Source organism: Gossypium hirsutum, chromosome D12 (genome assembly GCF_007990345.1).
Source record: "Gossypium hirsutum isolate 1008001.06 chromosome D12, Gossypium_hirsutum_v2.1, whole genome shotgun sequence".
Classification (NCBI taxonomy): domain Eukaryota; kingdom Viridiplantae; phylum Streptophyta; class Magnoliopsida; order Malvales; family Malvaceae; genus Gossypium; species Gossypium hirsutum.
Window position 1 is genome coordinate 31,500,545 of NC_053448.1, and position 25,761 is coordinate 31,526,305.

General features: G+C 37.0%; 1 protein-coding gene across 2 annotated transcripts; it reads left to right on the forward strand.

Annotated features, from left to right (window-relative positions):
• The first annotated feature begins 3,197 nt into the window (after positions 1–3,197).
• On the forward strand, positions 3,198–12,865 carry LOC107945731 (uncharacterized). Of its 2 annotated transcripts, none has more exons than XM_041107921.1 (7): positions 3,198–8,548; positions 8,819–9,051; positions 9,126–9,270; positions 9,902–10,103; positions 10,184–10,513; positions 10,602–11,287; positions 11,635–12,865. In XM_041107921.1, exons 1-7 carry the CDS (start codon positions 3,443–3,445, stop codon positions 12,277–12,279), a joined length of 7,347 nt encoding a protein of 2,448 aa, XP_040963855.1. In that variant the 5' UTR covers positions 3,198–3,442; the 3' UTR covers positions 12,280–12,865. The 2 variants fall into 2 exon arrangements, with proteins under 2 accessions (XP_040963855.1, XP_016735323.1); XM_016879834.2 differs by having other exon boundaries at positions 3,198–8,545.
• The last annotated feature ends 12,896 nt before the right edge of the window (positions 12,866–25,761 follow it).

Sequence of the window (25,761 nt, forward strand, 5' to 3'; positions counted from 1 at the left end):
GTTTAAGAGTAGGATTAGATTAAGTTTTCATTTGTTTTTCATAAACTCTTTGTTCTTCTCTCTTGGAATCAGTTTTGATCCAAGAGTTTTTTTTATTTAATCGAAGTATTTTAGTTTATTTGCCTTCGCAAGCGACAATATTCGTTATTCCAATCAAGAGATTTGTTACTCCGCACTCTAATCGACATCAAATCAAGATTTTTCTAATCTCTTTTCTCTTTCAATTTATTTGTATTGTTTACATGTTTATTTCAATTGAGATTAAGATTATAAATATTATGAGTGGCTAAATCCCTTAGGGTTTCTCGATAGGATTAGTTGGTTTAAATTACACATTCTTAAACCCTAGGCTTGATAACCCTAGGAAGTAATCATATGTTAAATGAGATCGGGAGATAAATTTACATTTATCCTGGTTGAGAAAGTGAGGTCGAGAGATAAGCGAGTATCAACCAATTGATTAATCAGTTAGAGGTTGAGAGGTAATAATTGGTTAATTGATAGCTAATCCACCCTAAAACCTTAATTCGAAGTTAATTACAACTCCTAAAACGAGTTAATCTTCCTGATTGGTTTAGTTTGTTTAGTTGTTTGTGTATTTTATCGTTTATTTATTGTAGTTATTTAATTTATTACATTCATCTCTTTTTATGATTTATCGCAATATAGCATTTAATTATTACTATTTAGACTTATTATTGTAAAGAGATTTTCAATAGACTTATTCCATCCTCCCTTGGGTACGATCCTTAAAATACTTCTCTGTGTTCCGTTGTAACACAAATAGTATATTACAATTTGACTCGTATACTTGCAGATACCATCGATTTACTTTTATATAATTTTGGTGTGAGATTTATACTATAAATGATAACACGTTTATAGGTGGCCAACGACACCAATGTCGTCCTTGGTGCTCCTTGGCCTGAAAACGATGTCCTGCACACTAAATTGACACATCAATCCTACCCTAGGCCCATATTGACCCACCAGGTTGTTACAATACCAAAATATACGTAAAAATGCTTATTTTACTAAAATTGCATCTCATATACTAAATTGGAAAACTAATTGAAATACTGATAAAATGGTCCGGAAACAAACTCCTTAAGTATCGAAAGGGCTCTAATTTGCCACAGCAAATTGTGGCAGATCATGTACCAAATACTAACCCATAAAAGGGGTTAAAAGTTCTTTACAACTAGCACTTATATATATATGTATTATATCTATTATTAATAAAATCCCTAACTGAGTTGGTGTTACGGGCTAACTTTGGTACCATCTTGGTTAGGAAATTATGAAAATGTCCTTCCATATTTAAAATGAGTCATATCATTTGAGGGCATTTTAGGTTTTTTATTTTAACAAAAATCAAGAAAAATATGCATATAAAGAGATTTAAACTCGTGCTAATTGGATAAATAAAATTTTAATTTACCACTCAACTAAAAGCATTATTTTGATGTTTTTTATACATTTTTTAATATGCACAATTTATTATGTCTACCAGTTGTATATATCTATGCTATTTATTAAGTTGGTGTCACCCCCAACCGTGTTACCAACTTGGTTAAAAAATATGAAAAGGCCCTTCCATAATTAAAATAAGTTATAATATTTGTGAATATATTAATATTTTCATTTTAATAAAAACCAATTAAAATATGCAAATGGTTGGATTTAAAATCAAGTCAACTGGACTAGTAAAATCTTAAATTTACCACTCAATCAAAACTTCATTTTGATGTATTTATACAATTTTATTTTAATATGCACAAGTTATTATTTCTATTAGCTGGATATCTATATTATTAATAAAACCCCTGACTTAGTTGGTGTGTCACAGGTTAACCAGGTACTAATTTGGTTAGGAAATTATGGAAATGTCGTTTTGTATTTAAAATGAGTCAAATCCCTGACTAAGTTGGTGTCACGGGTTAACCAGGTACCAACTCAATTAGGAAATTATAGAAATGTCCTTCCGTATTTAAAATGAGTCACGCGATTTGAGGATATTTTAGTCTTTTCATTTTAACAAAAACTAAGAAAAATATGCATATGAAGGGATTTAAACTTGTGTCAATTGGATTAGTAAAACCTTAAATTTACCGTTCAGCCAAAACATTATTTTGATTTTTTAATACATTTTTTAATATGCACAATTTATTATCTCCACTAGTTGTATATCTATACTATTTATTAAGTGTTTTATTGATTTGATGTCACCTTCAACTGGATCACCAACTCAGTTAAAAAATTAAAAAAATGTCCTTTTGTAATTTTAATAAGTTATAATATTTGTGAATGTTTGAATATCTTCATTTTAATATTAAAATATGCATATGGTTGTATTTAAACCCGAGCGAATTGGACTAGTAAAATCTTAAATTTACCAATTAACTAAAGCTTCATTTTGATATATTTATACATATTTATTTTAACATGCATAAATTATTATCCCCATTAGTTGTATATTTATACTATTAATAAAACCTCTGATTAAATTGGTGCCACAGTTTAACTGGGTACCAATTGGGTTAGAAAATTATAGAAATGTCTTTTCATTTTTAAAATGAGTCAAATCTTTGAATAAGTTGGTGTCACGGGTTAACCGAGTACCAACTTGGTTAGGGAATTATGGAAATGTCCTTCTGTATTTAAAGTGAGTCATATTATTTGAGAGTATTTTAGTATTTTTATTTTAACAAAAACCAAGAAAAATATGTATATGATGAGATTTAAACACGTGCCAATTGAATTAGTAAAATATTAAATTTACCATTAAACTAAATCATCATTTTAATATTTTTATATATTTTTTAATATTATAGTGCATTTAGTGTTTTTATCATATGTATTTATGTGTTTAATTTTTATTTTACTTATAATTTAATTTATTTTTTATTTTAATATGGTACATATTTATGTGTTGTTATTATGATTAATTAGTTTCAAATAATATATTTGGTTGTTTATTGTTATTGTACGTATATTCTAAATCTATGTTTTAGTATTAATTATATTTATATAGATTTGCCATCTCTCCCATTCCAACTCTTCTCTCGCTATCCGGTTTTGGAGTGCGCACGTTAGCATCTCATGTCTCTAACCTACGCATCTGGAGGTAAGTCCTTATCCTACGCTTCACTTTTCTTCCCTTTTTTGTTTCCTTTTAAAAAAATAAAAGTAAAATATAGAAATTAGCATACAAAACCGAAGCCCTAATTAGAAACTAGAATAAAATTCTGGATCCCCCCTTCTCAATTCGTAGTTACAGTGAGATTGATCTGTTCTTTTATTCTTGTTTATATTGTGTTTCTTATAATTATTTTAATCAGGGAATATTGAGGGAGGGAAAATCTAGGGTTAGGACTTTGATACTTTGGCGGGGATCATCGGCATCCGTCAAACGGGTTAACAGCTCGGGTCGGACCCTCCCATGGCAAATTCCGGTGGCGGGAATAAGTTCGTTTCAGTGAATCTGAACAAGTATTATGCCCAACAATCATCTAAACAGCACTACCATTCACATCTTTCGGGTTCCTATGAGTCAAATCGGGTACGTGCCGGTGCTGGCAGTGGAGGAATGGTGGTTCTTTCACGTCCTCGTAGCTCCCAAAAGAGTGGGTCCAAGTTATCTGTTCCACCCCCCTTGAATTTACCATCATTGCGAAAGGAACATGAGCGATTTGATTCTTTGGGACCCGGTGGTGTGCCCGCCTGTGGAGGCGCTTCCGTGAGTGGGCCAAGGCCTGGTTCGTCCGGAATGGGATGGGCTAAACCCGGTTCAGTTGCTTGGCAGGAGAAAGAAGGGTTGGTTGGTGGTGATGATCATGTGAATGACGGGGTTGATCGTTTGAATGCTGATGATGGGATGACTAAGGTAAGTAGTGGTGTTTATATGCCGCCTTCTGTTAGGTCAGGGTCAACTTCCTCCACGTCTGCTTCAGCGATAGGTTTTCTGCCTTTGCATAAAGCTACAGTTTTGAAGAGAGAGGAATTTCCTTCATTGCAAGCAGCATTACCTGTTGTATCAGGGGCTGAAAAGAAACAGACAGATGGTTTGAATCAGAAGCAGAAGCAATTGGCGATGGCAGGTCAGGAGTTGTCTGATAAGCATGGGGACGGATCGCGTTCAAATTCAGTTACTGATATGCTTCCTCAATTGCGGTCAGGGCGAATTGCCGTTGACAGTGAATTGAGTGAGAAAGGTGGAGAAGCTCGTCGTACAAGTGGTTCTCGTTTATTAGAACAAGGCAGGAAGCAGGATGAGTACTTCCCGGGGCCACTTCCTTTGGTTCGTTTGAATCCAAGATCTGATTGGGCTGATGATGAGCGTGATACGGGTCATGTTTCGGACCACAGGAGGGATCAGGGCTATTCGAAAACTGAAGCGTACTGGGATAGAGATTTCGAAATGCCAAGGGCTGGTGTACTTCCAGATAAACCAGCTCACGGTCTTTTTGACAGGAGGGGACTGCGTGACAATGATACTGGAAGAACACTTTCCAGTGAAGTCGCTAAATTGGACCCTTACAGCATCGATGCAAGACTACCAAGTAGAGAAGTGCGGGAAGGAAATGCATGGAGAGCATCTTCTCCTCTTCCTAAAGATGGAATTGGAACTCAAGAGATTGCTAGAGACAGAAATAGTGTTGGCACAAGGCCTTCAAGTATGAACAGAGAAAAGGAAAATAAGTACACTTTGTCTTTCCGGGACAATGCTCAGGGTGATAATGGAAGGAGGGATTTGAGTTATGGAAATGGAGGAAGACAAGCTTGGAACAACTCCGCAGATTCTTTTAGTAGTAGAGGGTCAGAGAGGAGTACAAGGGAGCGTTATGGCAATGAACAGTACAATAGACACAAAGGCAATGCTTTCCAGAACAGTTCTTTATCAAAACCATCTTTTCCTTTGGGTGGGAAAGCAGTTTCTCTTAATGATCCTATACTAAATTTCAGTAGAGACAAACGGCCTTTGTCCAAGAACGAAAAATCTTATCTAGAAGACCCTTTGGTGAAGGATTTTGGGGCCACGAGATTTATTGGATGGGATCCTTTTTCTGCAAACCTTGTTGGGGTTGTTAAGAAGAAGAAAGATACCGTTAAGCAAACTGATTTTCATGACCCTGTCAGGGAATCATTTGAGGCTGAACTTGAGAGAGTGCAGAAAATGCAGGAACAGGAGAGGCAGCGAATTATTGAGGAACAGGAGAGAGCACTGGAGCTAGCTCGTAGAGAAGAAGAGGAGAGACAGCGGTTGGCAAGGGAACAAGAAGAGCAGCAGAGAAGGTTAGAAGAAGAGGCCAGGGAAGCTGCATGGAGAGCTGAACAAGAGAGGTTAGATGCTTTGCGAAGGGCAGAAGAACAGAGAATAGCCAGAGAAGAGGAAAAACGCAGGATAGTTATGGAGGAGGAAAGAAGAAAACAGGCTGCTAAGCAAAAACTCTTAGAGTTGGAAGAAAGGATTGCCAAGAGGCAGGCTGAGGCAGTGAAGGGTGTCAGTGCAGATGAGAAAATACCAGGGATGGCAAAAGAAACAGATGCATCAAAAGCAACAGGTGTGAGTGATTGGGAAGATGGTGAAAGGATGGTGGAAAGAATCACAACTTCAGCTTCTTCTGATTCTTCTGGTCTAAATAGATCCTTTGAGACGGCTTCTAGGCCTAGCTTGTCTTATGCTGCTGCTTCATTTTCAGATAGAGATAAGCCCTTTAATTCATGGAAGAGAGATGTATTTGAGTATGGAAACAACTCTGCCTTCACTGGGCAGGAGATAGAGAATGGACACCATAGCCCCAGGCAAGATGTATCTACTGTGAGTAGACCATTTCCCAGGAAAGAGTTTCAGGGAGCATCTCCGTACATGTCATCCAGGCCTCACTTTAGAGCAGGGGTTCCTGAACCCGGTTTAGATAATTTTGGTCAGCCAAAAGGTCAGAGGTGGAATGGGTCTGGGGCTGATCATTATGGTAGAAATGCTGAGATTGGATCTGAATATCATGAGAATCTTGCTGCTAATTATGGTGATGTGACATGGGGGCAGCATTCTCGTGGTAATATTTATCCGCCTTACCATGAAAGATTCTATCACAACCCTGAGGATGATGGGCTTTATTCCTTTGGGAGGTCACAATATTCTGTGAGGCAACCTCGTGTTTTACCTCCTCCATCTATGCCCTCAATGCAGAAATCTTCATATAGAGGTGAGAATGAGCATCCTGGTCCATCAACATTCCTAGAAAATGAGGTACAGTACAATCAGGCAACAAGGTGTGGATCTAGCATGGAGATCATTTATGATGGTGGTCAGCAAGATGATCTTGGACAGCAAGGAATTATAGATACTCAGCCTGATAATAGTGATAATGAGGTTCAGAAATTGGATGGCAATGCAGCAAGGTGCGACTCACAGTCATCTCTGTCTGTTTCAAGCCCCCCTGTTTCTCCTATTCATCTTTCTCATGATGACTTGGATGAGTCTGGAGGTTCTGCAATGTTCTCAGCTGAAGAGAATAAAGAGGTTGACTTGTCAAGGCCGGAAATCAAACCCCTTGTGTTACAGTCTGAAGCTGGGAAAGAGAATGTGCGGACTGCATCAAGTTCTATTTCGGCCGGTGATGATGAGGAATGGACTGTTGATAACAATGAACTGTTGCAGGAGCAAGAAGAATATGATGAGGATGGAGATGGATATCTGGAAGAAGATGAAGTGCATGAAGGAGATGATGGTAATATAGACCTGACTCGAGAGTTAGATGAGTTGCATCTAGAGGATAATGAGTCCCCTGATATGATGGACAACTTGGTCTTAGGCTTCAATGATGGGGTTGAGGTTGGCATGCCAAATGATGAATTTGAAAGTTCACAGAAGGACTCTGCATATGTGATACCACAGATTTCTATTGGCTCTCTTGAAGAAAAGATATCTTTGGATGATATGCATAGTGATAGAAAAATCCTTCAGTCCATGGATGCTCCTTGTCCAGAGGGTTTAGATAGTTCTTCTAGAATCCTTCAAGAAACCGAGAAGGGAGTGCAGGATCTGACTACTCAGCCTAATACCTCTCCTCAAGCATCAACTGCATCTCAGCTGATTGATCATGTGGATGCTACTAGTTGTACTGGTGTATCGACAGAGCATAATCTCCCCTATTCTGTCAACATGGCTTCCCATTCATCTTCTGGTCAGATTAGCATGCCTACCTCTACTTCTGTTACTAACCACACCGAAGTACCTGTTAAGCTCCAATTTGGGCTGTTTTCAGGCCCTTCTTTAATACCCTCTCCAGTTCCAGCCATACAGATTGGCTCCATACAGATGCCTCTTCATCTGCATCCTCAGGTTGGCCCCCCATCTGTCACCCAAATGCACCCATCACAACCTCTCTTTCAGTTTGGTCAGTTAAGGTATACATCTCCGATTTCCCAGGGATTGCTTCCTTTAGCTCCTCAGTCTGTGTCTTCTGTCCTGCAAAATGTTCCAGCCCACTTCTCCCTGAACCCAAACCCAAACCCAAACCCTGGAGCTCCTCTGCCTGTTCAACCCAGTCAAGATACTTCTGGGTTTGATATGATGAAATGTGAAGTTTCATCTCCTTTGGATGATAACCAGTCTGGTCTTCTGAGGTCCTTGCATTTATTGCATGACAACATGTTGAATGACGAAAGTTCCACACAAGCTGGAGAAAGCAGAAAAAGTGTTCTGACACAGCATGGTACTGTTGAGATTTCAAATATTGGTGCAACTAGGTTCAAGTCAGGTTTCTCTTCTGAATACCGGGGGCACCAGAATTCAGTTCATAGAAACTTCAAAGCATTGTCTAGTAAACAATCAGAAGGTGAACTTCAAACTGTTCTGACATCATCTCACTCAGTTTCAAAAGAGGAAGATTTAAGTGGACCAAGGGGCCAAACTTATAATAATAGGGGAAAAAAGTATGTCTTTACAGCTAAAGGTTCTAACTCAAGATCAGGTTTTCTTGCTTCGGGATCCTCTCGCAAAGACTCTACTGGATACCAAAGGAGGCCTCGATGCACTCGAACAGAGTTTAGAATTAGGGAAAATTCTGGTAAGAGGCAGCCTTCTGGAATCATTTCTTCAAACCACACAAATCAAGTAGGTTTGGATGAAAATTCTGGTGCCAATGGAAGGGGTACTGGATTTTCCGTAACTAATAGGATGAGGAAAATTGTGGTGAGTAAGTCAAAACAGACAGTTGAATCTGAATGCCCAAGTTCAGCTCTAGGCAGTTCCCAGGAGATGGAAACAGGAAACAGGAATGAGAAGAGATTGGGAAAAGGTTCACTGATGAGGAGTCAGAATATCACATACTCTGGTAAAGGTAATCTTAAGAGGAATATCAAGGAAGATGTGGATGCTCCTTTGATAAGTGGCATAGTGCGTGTTTATGAGCAACCTGGAATAGAAGCAGCCAGCGATGAAGATGATTTCATTGAGGTCAGATCAAAGAGGCAAGTGCTGAATGACCGGCGCGAGCAGAGAGAAAAAGAAATCAAAGCTAAGTCTCGGATTGCAAAGGTTGTAATACTTTGAACTTTAACTTTTTTCTTCACTTTACTATAACATGTTTTTTTCGTTTGTTTTTACTGGTCCAATGCAATAAGACTAAGGGTGAGTTTGGATGGACGGTGCGTTTACCTGCACTTAGTGTAAAAACAGCGGTAGTGGTGAGATTAGATACTGTAGCGACACTGTAGCGTGAGACAAAAAAGTAAGCTAAACGCACCGCACTCAATCGCCCATCCAAACCCACCCTAAGTTGCTTAACATCATTCATTTATTTTTTGACAGCCACCACGTAAACCTTGTTCAATCCCACAAAGCTCAAATAGAAATTCTGCTTCAGCTAATGGAGTAATGAACAATGTTCGCACTGATTTTGTCACCTCCGAGGGACATAATCTGGCAAATACTGAACTATCAGCAGGATTTGGTGTAAATACAGTATCCCAACCTTTGGCTCCAATTGGTACTCATGCCAGTAAAATTGATGTACAAGCTGATATAAGAGCGCAGGCAGTGAAGTATACATCTCGCCTAAAAATAACTGATATACAAAATATGCATGCAGATTGCTGACTCTGCTGATTTTCTACAGGTCACTCCAGCCAAGCTCAGTTCAAACCACTTCGGGCGGGGGACCAAGCCTGGTATCAGGTTTGATGTTTGAGAGCAAGAATAAGGTTTTTGACAATGTTCAGGCATCTTTTGGTTCGTGGGGTAATTCGTGCATTAATCAGAAGGTATGCATAACTGCATTTACCGACATGTTAACTTTTTGTTCTAGTTTAACGTTGCCATCTGTCTAGTAAATCTGTAAGACTTATGGGGTTCTGGTGCTTACAAATTTTTCTTTTTTGTGCATCTTCTCTTGAGTTTTCACTGAGTCCTTTTTCCCAAAGTTTTTTATTTTATCTTACAATGCAGTTTTCTCTTGAGTTTTCACTGAGTCCTATTTCCCGAAGTTTTTTATTTTATCTTACAACGCAGTTTTCTCTTGAGTTTTTATCTTTACTTTGGAATCAGATTGATTTGCATCCATAAACACAGTCAGCTCTTACTTCTCTTGTTTGCTTTTTTTCTCAAATTTTCTTCAACATCTTTAGGTTCAGATTGAGTTCAGTCTGTGCGGTGCTCTGATTTATCTTTTTATACATGTGTTTGCACACCTTCATGCATGTTTGTATGTGCATTTCTTACTATTATATTGTGTTTCCAGGGTGCTTATAGGCATATTTGATGGGTTCATTTATATTTCCTTTTAGCCCGAGTGTACTCTAAACTATTGTGCTTGTAGATGCTGATACTCATTCTTCTAATATGATTGGACCATAAATCTGTGGAAGTCTGAAACCGATTTGGTTGAATCTATAGGTGATGACATTGACACAGACCCAACTTGATGATGCTATGAAGCCTGTTCAGTTCGATACTTGTGCTCCCGTTGGAGATCGCAATAGCTCGGTTACCGACCCCAGCATGCCGCCACCATCATCCATACTATTGAAGGACGAGTCATTTTCTAATGCTACAAGTCCAATAAATTCTTTGCTAGCCGGGGAGAAAATACAATTTGGTTGGTGTATCTACTGATGTTATATAGACTCATAGAATTATTGTTGCCCTGTATCTGAAGGATATCATCACTTTATACAGGAGCAGTTACATCTCCTACAGTTATTCTTCCTAGCAGCCGTGCTGTTTCACATGGGATCGGCCTCCCAGGTTCATCTCGATCAGAAATTCAAATACCTTGCAATCTTTCTGCAGCCGAGAAAGATTGCGCCCTTTTCTTCGAAAAAGAGGAACATGCAAGTGAATCTTGTGTCCATATGGAAGACTGTGAAGCTGAAGCAGCTGCTTCAGCTGTTGCTGTTGCTGCCATATCTAGTGATGAGATTGTAGGGAATGGAATGAGTACTTGCATCGTGTCAGCTTCAGATAATAAAGGTTTTGGAGGTGTAGACATTGATGTTATTAATACAGGTAAGATCTGCCATCACTGTAGGAGTCATGTGTGTTTTTGCTTGTGTGGATGTTAACCCGTATTGCCTTTTTGTCATCTGTCTTGCAGGTGATGGTGGTCAGCAGTTAGCAAGTCAATCAAAGGCTGAAGAGTCTCTCAGTGTTTCTCTTCCTGCAGATCTTTCTGTTGAGAACCCACCAATTTCTTTATGGCCTCCATTAGCCAGTCCACAGAGTTCTTCAAGCCAGATGATTTCTCATTTTCCTGGAGGCCCTCCTTCGCACTTCCCCTTCTATGACATTCCCATGATGGGGGGTCCAGTTTTTGCCTTAGGACCTCATGAGGAATCTTCATCTACCCAATCGCAGTCCCAGAAGAATAGCACACCTGCTTCAGGTCCCTTAGGGACCTGGCAACAATGCCATTCCAGAGTAGATTCATTCTATGGTCCTCCAACAGGATTCACCGGCCATTTTATCACCCCACCTGGAGGTATCCCTGGGGTTCAAGGTCCACCACATATGGTTGTGTACAACCATTTTGCTCCAGTTGGGCAGTTTGGACTAAGTTTCATGGGTACAACCTACATCCCATCTGGAAAACAACCTGACTGGAAGCACAACCCCCCTTCCTCTGCAATTGGTGAAGGTGATGTGAACAATTTGAATATGACAGCATCACAGGGGAATTCTAGCAACATACCTGCTCAAATCCAGCATCTTCCCCCTGGCCCTGTGTCACCTCTTCTGCCCGTTGCATCCCCGCTCGCTATGTTTGATGTTTCTCCTTTCCAGGTAAAACTCTGAGCAAATCTAAAGCTATTAAATTTCCAGCATCTATAATAACCAGGGTGGTCTTTTCTATTTTCTGTTTTGGAGTGGTTATCCTTCTCTACCAAATAAATTTGTTTACTGGAAAGTGAGTGGTCTAAATGGATGTTATTAGATGTAGTTGTCAATGTTATTGCTGGGTTTGATGAGTAGGTGCACTTTTAATGCTTGATTTTGTTTTTTTTTTTGGGGCGGGGGGTACTGTTGACAATTTTGCCATCACCCGCATGCACTCTTTTGTATCTCCCTTTTTCCCTTTCCTGTTTTCCTTCTGATCTGACTAATGCATATCTTGAAACTTTTTCTTTCAGTCGACCCCCGACATGTCTGTCCAAGCTCGTTGGTCTCATGTTCCGGCTTCACCTATGCAGTCTGTTGCACCTTCAATGCCATTGCAGCAACAGGCAGAAGGTGTACTACATTCTCAGTTCAGCCATGGGCCTCCTGTTGACCAGTCATTGAGTAGCAATAGGTTCTCAGACTCCCGAACATCAGCATCCTCTGACAGCTCTAGGAAATTTCCTGTGGCAACAGATGCAACCATAACCCAGTTGCCCGATGAACTAGGGTTGGTGGAACCATCTAGCTCCACCATCCCTGCTGCTTCTGCACAACATGATACTAAAAGCCCGTCCCTTACTAAAGTTGCTGATGCTGGCAAGAATGATGGCATTAGAAGTAGTAGGCAGAGCACAAATACTGCTCTTAAGGCTGTTCAGTCTTCTTCCCAGCAGAAGAATATAGCTTCTCCTCAGCATTATGGTAACTCTTCCTGGTATAATCATCAGAGAGGAAATGCGGTCTCACAAAAGAATGGAGCGGGTGAATGGACCCAACGTAGAACAGGTTTCCAAGGAAGGAACCAATCCATGGGTGGAGACAAGAACTTCCCCACTTCAAAGATGAAGCAGATTTATGTGGCTAAACAAACCAATAATGGTTCGTCATCTTCGTGATGATAGGAAAATAAAGCTTCTCAGACCCGATAGCCAAGCATTTCCTTAACCATACAGTATTTTTTTGTGGTAGCATCGCTTGGATTAGTATGGGAATGGAACTTTATATCCGCTGGTATTTTTGATTGAAGTTTGCTGCAATAGTGGTGGTGAATAGCAGTTTTGTCATTGGTTTTTGAGTTGTCCATGTATGAAGAGATGGGTGTATTTGGGGGTAGAAGACGCGATGTAGTGTTTAGTTTGAAGGAGCTGGTGGTGGTTGTGGGCTCACTCGTTGCCTTTGCCCATCACTATCGTGTCCCACTTTGGTAAGACGCATAAAGTCTTGGGGTTTGATCATCATTTATTAAAAGCTCTCTAGACATGACGCATCCACCTAATTTTTTTCCCCATCCAGTAATGAATTATATGGGCTTTGGGTTTCCCTAATATTTAGTTTGGATGGTAAATTTACTGTTAAATGCTTCTCATATAATCTCTAATAATACAATTTATTACCAAATTTGTAATATTCATCTAATTATGCAATTACACATTTTTAGAAACATTATATAACATTATCTAGGTGTAGTGATTGTTCACCGTATCTTTTAATCATGTTCTTATAGTTGGAGGTTCGATTTTTATTCGGGAAATTGTTTTTTCTTTTTTTGGGTCATGGTGACAAACAAAATAAAAACTCTTTATTACACAAGTTGTTACAGTTTTTGTAATACTATGTAATTACATTATTCAATTATACAACATTCAATTACATATTACACATTATTCATTATACTAGTAATATTTTCTGTAACACTAATTACAAAAACATTACCTAATTGTACATGCTATTACAGCTTGTATAGTACTTTACGTAACATTAAAACTTATGAAAAAGTTCATTCTAAGGAATTTTCCTTCTAAGTTTTTGCCAATAGCCAAAAAAAGCAGTGGTCAAGCCTTTTCTTTTTATCGTCTGTAAATCAAAATGGGCTGTTTAGGAGTGCCCTTCACTTCTACACATGAATTTATAAATTTGCTTTAAAAGAAAATCGTCATAAATTTGGTTTTCCTATTGATGTTTCTCAGTGTAGATTGATTTTTTATGTGATTAAATTTTCCGCTTAACTTCGATTCCGAATGATTTCAATACAAAATTTAGTAATTTTTTTGTTCTTTCAGTTTGTTTTTCTACATAATCTATAGTAATAATCGACTTTATAAAACCATTAGAAGTTAAGAAATTTACATAGAATTTTATATTATGAAAGAAAGACTTCAAAAATAAATCCCTAAAAGATCTGGTTTTATTTATAAAATACTGTTAATATTTAGTTTTTTATTCATAAATTTATATTTTTATCATTTTATTAAACTTTGTCTCAAAATATTCTAAAACTTTCAATTATAAACCAAAATATGTATAACAAAGTTGCACAACGCCTAGTTGCAAACAGTACATCTGACAAAGTTAATAAAATTAAATAGTGAAGCTTTAGAATCAAGAACACTCATATTTCACCATTACATTCATAATCCAATAAATTAGTTTCAATTTTTTTTATATTTAGAATTTAATCTCTTTATTTTTATTTTAAAGAATTTAATCTCATCACTTTTAAAATTTAAAAATATAAATCCAATTGCTAGTATCGTTATTTTTTTTATTAAATTCATCTTCGTTACAAACATTAATTTCTTTTTGAATATTTATAGGTCAAAATTAAAGGCTTTGAAATGATAGCTCCAATGCAAGTAGCCCTCCCAAGAGGAAGAACCCCTTTTAAACTTAAATATATGATACTCAATGCGTTTGTACAGCTCATGGCCCTTGAATTTACAGTGATTCAATTGAACCAGAAATGGTTTTGCTATTATAAATCTTTCAACGAAAATGTGCATCATCTTGTATAGTCTTCTTATGATGAAATTATTGGCTAACTTTATATCGATGGGAGGGTGGCATGAGTATGAAGAATAAAGTTGAATAAATTTGAACAAAGAAAAGATCTTCTAAAGATATAAAAGATTCTGATAACAATAGCGACAAAAATAAAGGTAGCATAGCCACCCATGGCTATTAGATTATTCTGTTTGCCACTAAAATCAATCTTTTCAAGCATCTCATGGTAGATTGGCACCATAAAAAGCACATACAGTTCTTTCATTAGAATTATCAGAGGCATGGCGATCATGCGGTGTATCGATGTCCAACCAAGCAACGAAATGACGGTGGATGAATTCAAAGCATGGCTCCGGCGTTTCGATGCGGATCACGACGGGCGGATCAACCAGGAAGAGCTGAAAGAGGCACTGCATAGCCTGAGAGTTCGGTTTGGATGGTGGAAAGCACGTCAAGGGATGAAAGAAGCGGATTGCAACCATGATGGCCAAATTGAGAACGCCAAGGAGATTGAGAAGCTGGTGAATTATGCTCAGAAACGCTTGCATATGAAAATTTATCAAAGCGATTGGTGATTTGATTTTGCAAACCACTAAATGCAAGTATAACTATTTAACAAATATGTGTCTATGTAGTATTAATAATGAATCTGTCCGCTTGCTTTGTGGATTTTCCTACTTATTTCAATCCAGGTTCTGTAATAATTTGTTTATCTTTTATTTCTCCAATATCATTTGATAAAATCATATAATTTGCTTGCCTTCTAGCTCTACAAGTTGATATTATTGTTCCTTCGTCTGAAACACAAACTCATAAACCGACATTGTTTTTCTCTATGAGACCACATGACTGCACAGGAAATGGACAGAGTGAGACGACAATGTTGTTTCCAAAATTGTTTTGCTGTTGATTTTATTCTATGGGGAACCTAAAGCTAGATTAAGGGACATCTCATGGAACACTCTCACTAGCTTGGATAATCAATCTGTTTGTGGAGATTTCAATGAAACCGACCATGATGGCGATAAAAGCGGAGGTGCCCTATGAAACATCCACCAAATGAACAAAAAAAATTCCAACATGATATCCAATCTGAACAACTTGGTGTTTGAAAGAATGTGGTTCACTTGGTTAAATAATAGAGATGGAAATGATCTTATAAGAGAACAAATTAACCGTATGATGGCAACCACGGATTTGTGTAACAAATACCCACATTTTAAGGCAGAACATATAGCTTGGACCGAACCAGTTCATTGCCCTCTAGTCTTTAACACAGGAGATCCACTCTAGTAGTAGATGGAAAAAGAAGTAATTCCTTTTTAAAACTTCATGGGCCAAAAATGATGAATGCAAACGAGTATTATGGAGGATCTTGCAAGACTCAATTAACCTGAACTTTTGAAGTTGGCTGAAAAGAGTGGGGAATGATCTAAGTAGATGGCATTCAATCAACATTGGGGAGCTCAGTAGCAAGAGTGGCTTATTTAGAACCAACTCCGAGACTTGAGAATATCCCAACCGAATGCCTCCATACTAGCCGAAGAAAAATCTCTTGAAAGCCAACTTAATAATGCACTTGAAGAAGAATGGTATTGGTTACAAAGGTCGAGGGTTTGGTGGCTTAGAGAAGGGGATAGAAACACAACTTTCTTTCATGCTCAAGCCTCCGCTATGAAAAAAAAAAGGAAATTCTATTAAAAAAAATACTTAACAATGATGGGGTATGAGAAGAGGGTGACATGGCCATATATAAGGTGGCCATAAACTATTTCACTGAGTTGTCCGATACACAACATAGAATGATTGAAATACTAGATGTAGTTGAATTATTGATTAATGCATGGATAGGATGAAATTTATTAAAGAAAATTCAATTAAGCTGTCAATTTTAAAGCTCAAAAGATTAGTCAACTTGCGACGAATTTTTGGATGGGATCCAGAGAATTAGGGTTGATATGTTTGCATAGCATTTGAAGAACTATATCTTATCTTTGAAATGTTCTTTGAATCACTCGATTTCGAGTTTGGGAGCTCAAGTTATGACCATTTAAATGAAGATTGCACGTGCAGAATTTTTGGATGAGATTATTACGGGAAATTACAAGTTTTGGGATTTAATTCAAGCTTAAATCATATTTGGTTCAATTTTTAGGCTTAATTTTTATGGTATATGAGCCCAATATTGTATATATTAGGTTTTATTATTTTCTATTTATTTATTTCGAAATTTTAGGATATTTTTAAGTATTTAAAATTGTTTAGGAGTTTTATGTTTAGTTTAAAATTACTTCTTATTTAAATTAATTAGAGTTTCAGTATACTTTAGAGTTTTATTTGGATGTACTTAGTTAGCCTATATAAAGGTATTTTAACTATTAATTAGAGAGGGATCTTAATTAATAAATTTCAACTCTTTGAGTTATTTCTCTTTGTGTTCTCTTTTGTTTATTTTTGAAGTAGGTTTTCTTTTTGGTTTTGAAGCCATGGTAGAACTCGTCACCCTCCAATTTATTAGGGTTCGGCCTTAGGGGTTTGGTTAGAGTCATTTGTGGAGTTTGTTGAATATAATTCTTCAAAGGATTTCATAGGACATTGACTTTTTATCATAATTGTTTGTTTTTATTGAAGCTTTATTCTCAAGGGAACATAAGAGTACCAAACTATCCACCAAATATTTTTGGTCCAATGCATTTCCATCATGAAGCAGAAGAGCAAGAGAGCAAGGAAAGGGACGATAATGAAGATGAGGAAGCCGAATAGGAGGGGGATGAGATGGATTCTCAGGAGGAAGATGAGGATTGACCGAACTTTTAATTTTAATTTTGGGTTGTAATTAATTTGGATAATTTTTATTACTTTAGGAGTAGGGGTAACAGTAAATTTCTATTTATATATTTTTTTGTTTCAAATTTTCTATAAAGGAACCTCACACGAAGGAAGCACGACAATTACGAGCTTTCAACGAACAAGGAATGAAGCACCTACCATTAGACTATAGCAATGTCACGATCAATCGGGTAATTTCTTTCTTTATCTATTCAGGGTTGCACATTAAGGATAATGTGCTATCTAAAGTGTGTGGGGGGTAACATAGGAAATTTTGTTTTCGTTTTTATGTTATTTTATTTTATTTTTCTTGTCAAAGTGTGCTTGAGCTTGTAGAAATACAAGTGATTGGTTAGGAGCATGTATATAGGTTGATTGTTTTTACTGTAAATTTGGCATGATAGTGAATGATTTCCAATTTTCAATTATTAGACTTTTATGATATACATATTATGCTATAAATAATCATTAAGTAATTGAATATACCAAATGACATAGAGAATATAGGGAAACGAGCATGCTAGTATGAATGATAAATAGTTAAATTTGTGATTACTTGATTGATTAAATTTGTGAATATTGATATACCTAGGGATGACCTAAGACATTGTTTGGTATAACTTAGAGCCAAAAAGCTAACCTTATTTATTAATCATTAGTACCTATTTTGAGCCAGAAAACACTTCTTGATGAACCTTTATACAAAACCCGAGCCAAAATAATTTGTACTTACCTTTTTTCTTTGGTCTTGTAATTGCAAAATTTAGACGTCTGACCATACGTATTAAGGGTTAAGTAGATACATCATAGTGGATTTTGTAAAAATCAAAGTGAAATAGGAAGAAGTAGTGTGATATATTGATTATAGGTTAGCCAATATGTGTGAAACAAAAGAAAAATTCTGGAAAATTTAAAAGAAGTAAAAAAAGTACTTGAAAAAAAACATTATGAGTGAGATGTGTTAAAAAAGTCAAATGTGATAGTCATAAAAGTATAAAAATCAACCATTAGTGCACAAAAAATCGTGAGGTAGCCATAATTACTTTATTATGCTGTGGCTTCCTACATGGAGAAATAAGGAAGGTGAGAGAAGGAGAAATAAGGCGGTGAACGGGCAAGGGTTATTAAGGGGGAGAGTAGGGAGCAATACGATGTGTCAAACTACTTTCATGTTTGAAACTATTTTGACGCTTCCCGTTCTTGAATTCCATACTTGTCCTAAGCATCAGAACGTTTCAAGTCGAAAAGCCTTATGTGATCTAGGTAAATTTGTTCATGAATTAACATCATATTGAGTAATTACAATATCGATTGTTTGTATTTTGCTAGGATAATCAAATTACATGTATGATTTATTGATGGATCCATATATTTGAAGACCTTATTGTTTGTATATTTTGTAATATACTAAACTTATGTGTTTGAGATTGAAAATAGTAAATTGTTTAAATATCATGCTAGAATTATGTGTATATATGATTTCTCCTAGCTATATGTTCCAAAACCGGTCTTTGTATCATACTTGTTTCAGGGATGTCATTTATATTTCATTTTTATTTCTTTCCTTGAGGACAAGTAATGACTTAAGTGTAGGGGAGTTTGATTTGCTGTAATTCGGTGTAACAGATTAAACTAGTTTTCATATTTAAGGAACTTGAATTTAATCAATCTTGCTATGCTTTATTTAGTTTTTCCATTTTAGTTTTAATTTAATAAAAAGTGTAATTTGAGTCATTTTATGACCTTAGTGGAGGTAGGTCGTAATGTTGCAACACGGGAGTCTAATGTCGCAACATAGTGGACAAAGTGCCAAAATTCCAAGACTGCCTTTGGTGTCGCGACATAGCCAGTGGATGTTGCAACACACCCATGAAGCTGAACCTGAAGCCAAGCAAACTACCTTCGATGTCGCAACACAAGTACTAGATGTTGCAACACCGATCCTGTACGTGAAAGCATTACCGAGTTGAGGGCGTTTTGGTCCGCACAGTGAAAATTAACGTAAAAATGTCAGTTGACCTAGGGCTAAGGACGACGACCAACCCTACCACTATAAATAGATTCATAAGACACTTGAGAAAGACAAATTTTCATATTATAAGTTTTTCTATGTAATTTTAGTTTCAGTTTTCCTTTCTTATAGGCTTTAGGTTTATTTTCAGTTCTTTTCTGTTCATGTTCTTCGAAGAACTTGCTTTGTAAACATGATCAATCGAATACAAACATGATTCTTTAAACTCTATTCTTGATTTATTCTTTATGCATATCTTTACTATTAAGTTTATTATGTTTACGGATTCCATGAGGAACTAATCATCTTATGGGGGATTAACGAGTAGAGGTGTGATTGACTAATTGTTATGTAAGATTTTCTTAGCGGATCAACAGTTTGGGAGAGGAAGAACTTAAATTCTAGGCTTGATGACCTTAGGAAGTCATTTAGGTGGGAATTAACCCAAAATTAATATGGCATATTTGTGAACACCTTAACCCCAAACCAGTCTGGATTGTGAGGTTAAGAGATAAGTAGGTCTTGCTGACTCGTTAATTTAGTGGAAGATCAAGAGATCCTGCTAGGGTAACGACTAATTGATTGAATCGAAACCTGAAATAGGGTTAGTTATGACCACCAAAGTGAGCTAATCACCCATGTCTACATGTGATTATGTCTAGAAATTAGTTTTCTGAAATATTTTTTATTTATGCAATTTTTATTCTTATTTATAAAAACCCCAAAAAATCTTCTTTATATTTTGTTGTAATATAATTTATTTAGACTACTAACTAATTCTACTTGCGTTTAGGTTAACTTTCATTTAGTACTCACCTCCCTCGGGTGCAATCCTCAGAGTACTCACTTACTTCGTTGTAATTATATTACAACTTGACCCGTATACTTGTGGGCACCACCTCAATTCCATATATTTAGTTGTAGTATTCACACTATGGATGTTAGTACGTCTAGAGGCAATCAACTACCTAAACACATCAAACTTTCATCTATAGTACTCTAATTCAATTCCAACTAGATCTCAACTAGATTCTAACGGTCTACGTTAGGCGGCTGTTACACTGTTGAGTTGTAGAGAAGAAGAGATTGGTAAAAATAATGAGGATTTTTAGGTGAATTGGGTTATCGCCAAAGGTATTGTTCGCTTAGTTTATTGGGTTATCAAGTTAGTTACGTACTAACGAGGTGTTAGGAAGGAACGAAGGGTTCGACCAGAAATATAAAATATTAAATTTCCATTTACAATTGTAAACCATTTTATTAAGGCAGTCTTGAAAGTTTAAGACACGTGTTAAGTTCCAATAAGGGCTTAGGTTATTTATATAGATCCTTAGGTTGCAAAAGAGAGAGTTTTTCTTCTTCCTTGCTTAAGAAGTATTGTTACCTGAATCTTAAAGAACTTACAATGTTTCTTTTCCCCTCAAGATAGAGCTGTAGATCTGGGCCTCTATCAGTAGTTACTCCATGTCAAGGTAAGTTTTATGACTTTACATGTTATACTATGAAAGATTAGGACCATAAGGGTTTGAACAGTAAGATGAGGAAGTAAAGTTTTATATAAGGGATTATCTGGGTTTGTGTTGATAGAAAAAAGGGCTAAGAATGAGTTATAATGGCATTCTTCCATTTCTTAAGCAGTGGTAGTTGCAGTTTCTTGTTGGATCTAGAGTTCAAGCTACTATTTGTGGATGTCAGGTGAGTCCCTAAACTGACTCCTACATGTATACCATGTATGCTAGATATATCTATGAAAATCAAACAAACTATGAAACCGACATCAGAAAAGTATAATATGAGGGTTATACTATTGTATGAATGTTTTTTGGGTTTTGCATGTGTAGTCCGTATGGAATTTGATAAGTTAAACATGTGATAAGTATTTTGATGATGAAGTATGATTGTATAAGCACAAATGGAATGTATGTGATGAGGTGTGAGTTAGTTGGGTGTTGTTAATAGATCAAAGTGTGAAGTCTTAAATTGTGTCAATACATGAAGAGTTGGTCAAGTGTGTCAGTGTCTATTCACCGCGATGAAGTCTATAAGGGTGATTTGTCGTAATTTGCTGTAGAAAATTAAACTTGTTTTCGCACTTAAGGAGCCTAAATACAAGTATTTTCGTTATATTTCAGTTAATTTTCGTTAGCTTTACTTACATTCAAAAAAAGTGCAAATTGAGTCTTTTATTGACTTTAAGGGCCGAATGAGGTCTAAGGGAGAGCTAACATACCTTGTGAATGTGCAGGAGACCATTAGAAGGCATTTTAGACCGATATTGGATGCTATGTAGCAACACGGGAGGCCCGATGTCACAACATAGAGAACATAGTGGAGAAAGTACGAAACTGCCTTCGATGTCACAACATAGACTGAGGGTGTCACGAGATACCCTTGAAGATGTCTTAAGGAGGAGTACACTGTCACCTCTGTCGCAACACAGGTCTTGTTGTGTCGCGACATTGACTGGGACAGAAATTAAACACGAAGCTGAGGCGTTTTAGACTGATATTGGATGCTATGTAGCAACACGGGAGGCCCGATGTCACAACATAGAGACATAATGGAGAAAGTACGAAACTGCCTTCGATGTCACAACATAGACTGAGGGTGTCATGAGATACCGCTGAAGATGTCTCAAGGAGGAGTACACTGTCACCTCTGTCGTGACACAGGTCTTGTTGTGTCGCGACATTGACTGGGACAGAAATTAAACACGAAGCTGAGGCGTTTTGGTTCGCACAATCAAACTTAAAGCTCAGGAATGTTAGTTGACCTAGGGTTAAGGACGACAACCACCTGATGGCTATAAATAGGCTCATTTGGAACATGTTATGGATACCATTCCATTAGCTTAGATTCTCTCTTTAAATTTAGTTTAGTTTTCTTAGGTTTTTTTAGGGTTTAGTTTATTTGTTTGTTGTTTTATTTCAAGAGATATGATTTGTGAAGGAGATTAACTTCTATGGTTTCACGCTTATTATTAATATCAATCAGGCTTTTCTTAAACTCTCTATTTCATTTCATTCACTAAGTTTAATTCTTCCATCTACTCCATTTTGTTTATGAAAGCCATAAGGAACTAATCCCTCTGTTGGGGATTATCGAGTGGAGGTATGATCTATTAATTTTTTATAGGGTTACTCAACAGATTAACTATTTGGGAAAGGAAGAACGTGAAACAAACCCTGGGCTTGACAACCACGAGAAGTCATCAAGGTGGGAATTAACCAAAAATTGGTATTGCCCATTCGTGAACACCTTCACCCCAAGCCAGTCTAGACTATGAGGTCGGAAGATAAGTAGTTCTTGATGACCCGTTATGTTAGTAGAAGATCGAAAGATCCTATTAGGGCAACGACTAGTTGATTGACGAGGAACTCGAAGTAACAGTTGATAGGGATTACCGAAGCGAGCTAATGACCTATAATCAAGATTTGATTTACTCTAATCTTCTATCTCTTCAATTTTATTTATTTTATTTTATTACTGTAAAAACTGTAAAAACCTTTCTTTTATGTTCTTGTACTATAATTTATTTAAAGTACTAATTAGACCTTTTAGTGTTTAGGTAAGAATTGATCTATCACTCGCCTCCCTTAGGTATGATCCTAGGAGTATTCACTTACTTCATTGTAAAACTATATTAGAACTCGATCCGTATACTTGCAGACATCGCCTTGTCGTTCTATATTTTATTGCAGTATTTACACTCTGGATGTTAGTATGTCCGGAGGCGGTCAAGTTGTTACTGCTATTGCCAGGGAGGTAATGTCACTAGATTGATTATAATTTTTGCACTTCAAAAGAATAATTAGGAAATTTTTAGGTTATAGTTACGACTTCCAATTTATTTTATCAATTAACACTTCTAACATTTAGTTTTTGGAATACTAGACAACGTGAACCAATTAATCAGTCAACACAAAGTCATGCATGAATTTTATTATATGTGGTATGGTAAAGACTTTGACTATGACGAAGATATTTACGAATGAGTCTACGAAGATTGGGAAATCCAGGAGAATCAATAATTACTGATGCTTGAATTCAATAAACTCTAAGGAGAAATCCCAATTCTTCCCCAAGATGATAATGACCACGATGATATGCCTTCAAAAAGGTATCAAGAAGTGCTAAGTGTAGAATTGAGCAGAGAAGAGAATGTCGCTATTGATGCTTGTGAAAAAGGAGAAATCCTAGACTATTATTTATCTCAATAGATAGAAAAACATTCAAAAAAATTAAATGCAACGGTTAAAGAAAAAGATATAGAGCTAGTAAGGGAAAATGTTAGCGAATTGCAAAATCAGATCAGCATGGAACTCATTGTCTAAGAAATTTTGGGTTCCACCCATAAGGCTGAAATACAATAGTAGTATAACACAAACCGATCAATAGAAATAATGGTAATAGTTGATCTAGTGGAAGAGTGCCTGTCGATTTAGGAAACCCACAGAGTAATATAAAGAGATTCTAGTAGTTCTAGCTAATGAACCTGAATTGACTATCCTTTGCTTGACCTTAGTCCTAAACCAAACACATCAGAGATTTGATGGCTTAGGAATTTTCCTGATGCTGAATAGAATTAAAAAAAAATATACATAGACAGGACCTATGATAATATAGCAAGACTTGATCAAGTTGGACAACTAATGAGCATAGGCCTTGAGTTGCAGACATTACAGAAAGTTTTGTCATTGCAAGAGCCATGTAAGAAAGCTATCGGTAGATAAATGGAGGAACCTAAAATATATCAAACGGATGAATTTAAAAGCCTATAGAGCTGGAATCTAAGAGACTTAGTGCAAAATTCCTTGCTATTTCCTTTGCCACACTTTGTGCGAATAATCACCTCAAGTACATTTGAAAAACTATTCTAGAGCAATGAGATGAGTAGAGACATAACAAGCGACAAGTATGAACCCTACTTTTCAACTTCTTTACAAAGTAAGTACGCTAAGCAAAGGCTAAAGTGGTTGCATGGTTATGTGGCTTTGCAAATAGTTAATAGTTACGACCTGCGGAAAGAGTTGTTGGTTGTTAAAGCAGGTAGGAAAAATAAATTCAGAGAAAGAGACAGCTACAGACGAGTAGAATGGCATGATGTGTAACACCCTAAAAATCCCTTATATTTATTTTTGTATGTTTGTGACACAAATATCTGTTAGATTTAGTGGTTATGTGTTCTGGGAGTGTTTGAGAAGTCTTAGGTTCAAGTCTTGACTTAGTTAAAAACTTTTGTTTTAAATGAATAAAGCCCTATCTCTAGACAGCAGGCTTTTGACTAATTGTTTGTAAAAACATGTCGAAAATGGGCTTACTGTCTGGTGGCTAAATGGTGGATTGGTGTGCTGAAGGTCAGGAGTTTGAGGCTCTGCGCGAATAAATGAGTTAATTTTTTATTACTTGGTCGTGGAGGTATTGTAGTTTGACCGAAATTTGAGTGTTTGAGAAGTGTGGGGATGTGTGGCCGATTTTTAGGAGATTAGTGGGGGGATTTTGGTTGTTAAGGGGTTTAGATAGTGGGTGGTTGGAGAATTTGGAGGAGAGGATTAAGGGATGTGGTGAGAGGTTGTGTTGAATGGGTTTTCTTTTTCAAAATTTTGTCACCCTCTCCTCAAAATTTTCCCAAGTTCTTGACGTCAAATCCTTTCCCCTCGTGGCCAAAATTTCTCCTAAGTGCTTCTTTTCTCTTATTCTTTTTTTGCAAATTCGGTTTCTGTTTTGTTTTTATCTCTCAAATCCCTATCGATCACTCCTAGTGCTTTGAACCGATTTTAGTAGTTGTTATTTTTCTCTTTCTCCTTGTCTTGCTGATTCTTTTCTTCCTCGTACAGCCGACTATATTCCTACCTTTGTTCTCTGGTGAGCATTCTTTATTTTCTGATAAGTTCTTACTCTTCGTAGTTGGTTTTCTGATCGCGATTGATGGTAAGGGTAAATAGTATAGCATTAGCTTTTTGCTTGTTGGATCAATGCTTATTTGTTTTTGGTTGGTGCTTAGAAACTGATTCGAGGGGTGGAAGATCATTAATTGGCGTTAAGTGGGCAAAACCTCACTCTTTACCTGTTTGAAGGTAACCTTGTTGCTAGTTAACGCTCGGTCAACCTATGTGTTTTTTATTGGGTAAGAGTACAAGTGATTAATTGATGATTGTTTGGTCAAATGTAGGTTTCAAAGGGTTGGGATTTTTCCTTCTCAGCGAATAGAAACCAGGTGTGTAAACACAACTTTGAAAATAAAAATCGACGAAAAGCCAAAAAATGTGATTGTCGACGCCACACGGGCGTGTGGTCGTCCGCGTGGTAGGCCATGTGATCGAACATGGGAGTGTGATCGACGAGGCTGGCTATGTGCGAATCATGGGTCGGGCCGAATTGGGCTGAGTTAGGCCATGTGGGCTACACTAGCGCGTGAGCCCCACACAGGTAACCACGCGAGCATATGGAAATATTGGGCCAGACCGTGTAAACCACACAGTCAACGCCATTTTGGGCCGCGTGGGCCTCACAAGCATGTGGGCCTACCTGGGCTTGCAGCATGGGTCTGCGGACCCTTTTTCACTGTTTGACTGCTAAGGTTGCATAGATCGTCCAAGTCGACTGTGAACCTACTGAAGGGTCAGTAAGTTTACTTAGACCCCTAATTGACTGAAATGACTGAAAGACTGTTATATGCCTATATGAGATAGATATGTATGTTTGTACTTTGTGCATGCTATATACTCTATACTGTTTATACATGATACCATGAAAT

Excerpts from the sequence above, each read along its gene's own strand:
- LOC107945731 (XM_041107921.1), top strand. The coding sequence starts at position 3,443 with ATGGCAAATTCCGGTGGCGGGAATAAGTTCGTTTCAGTGAATCTGAAC. Across the intron at positions 9,052-9,125 it reads ATAAGAGCGCAGGCAGTGAA|GTCACTCCAGCCAAGCTCAG; the intron begins GTATACATCTCG and ends GATTTTCTACAG. Across the intron at positions 11,288-11,634 it reads TTGATGTTTCTCCTTTCCAG|TCGACCCCCGACATGTCTGT; the intron begins GTAAAACTCTGA and ends TTTTTCTTTCAG.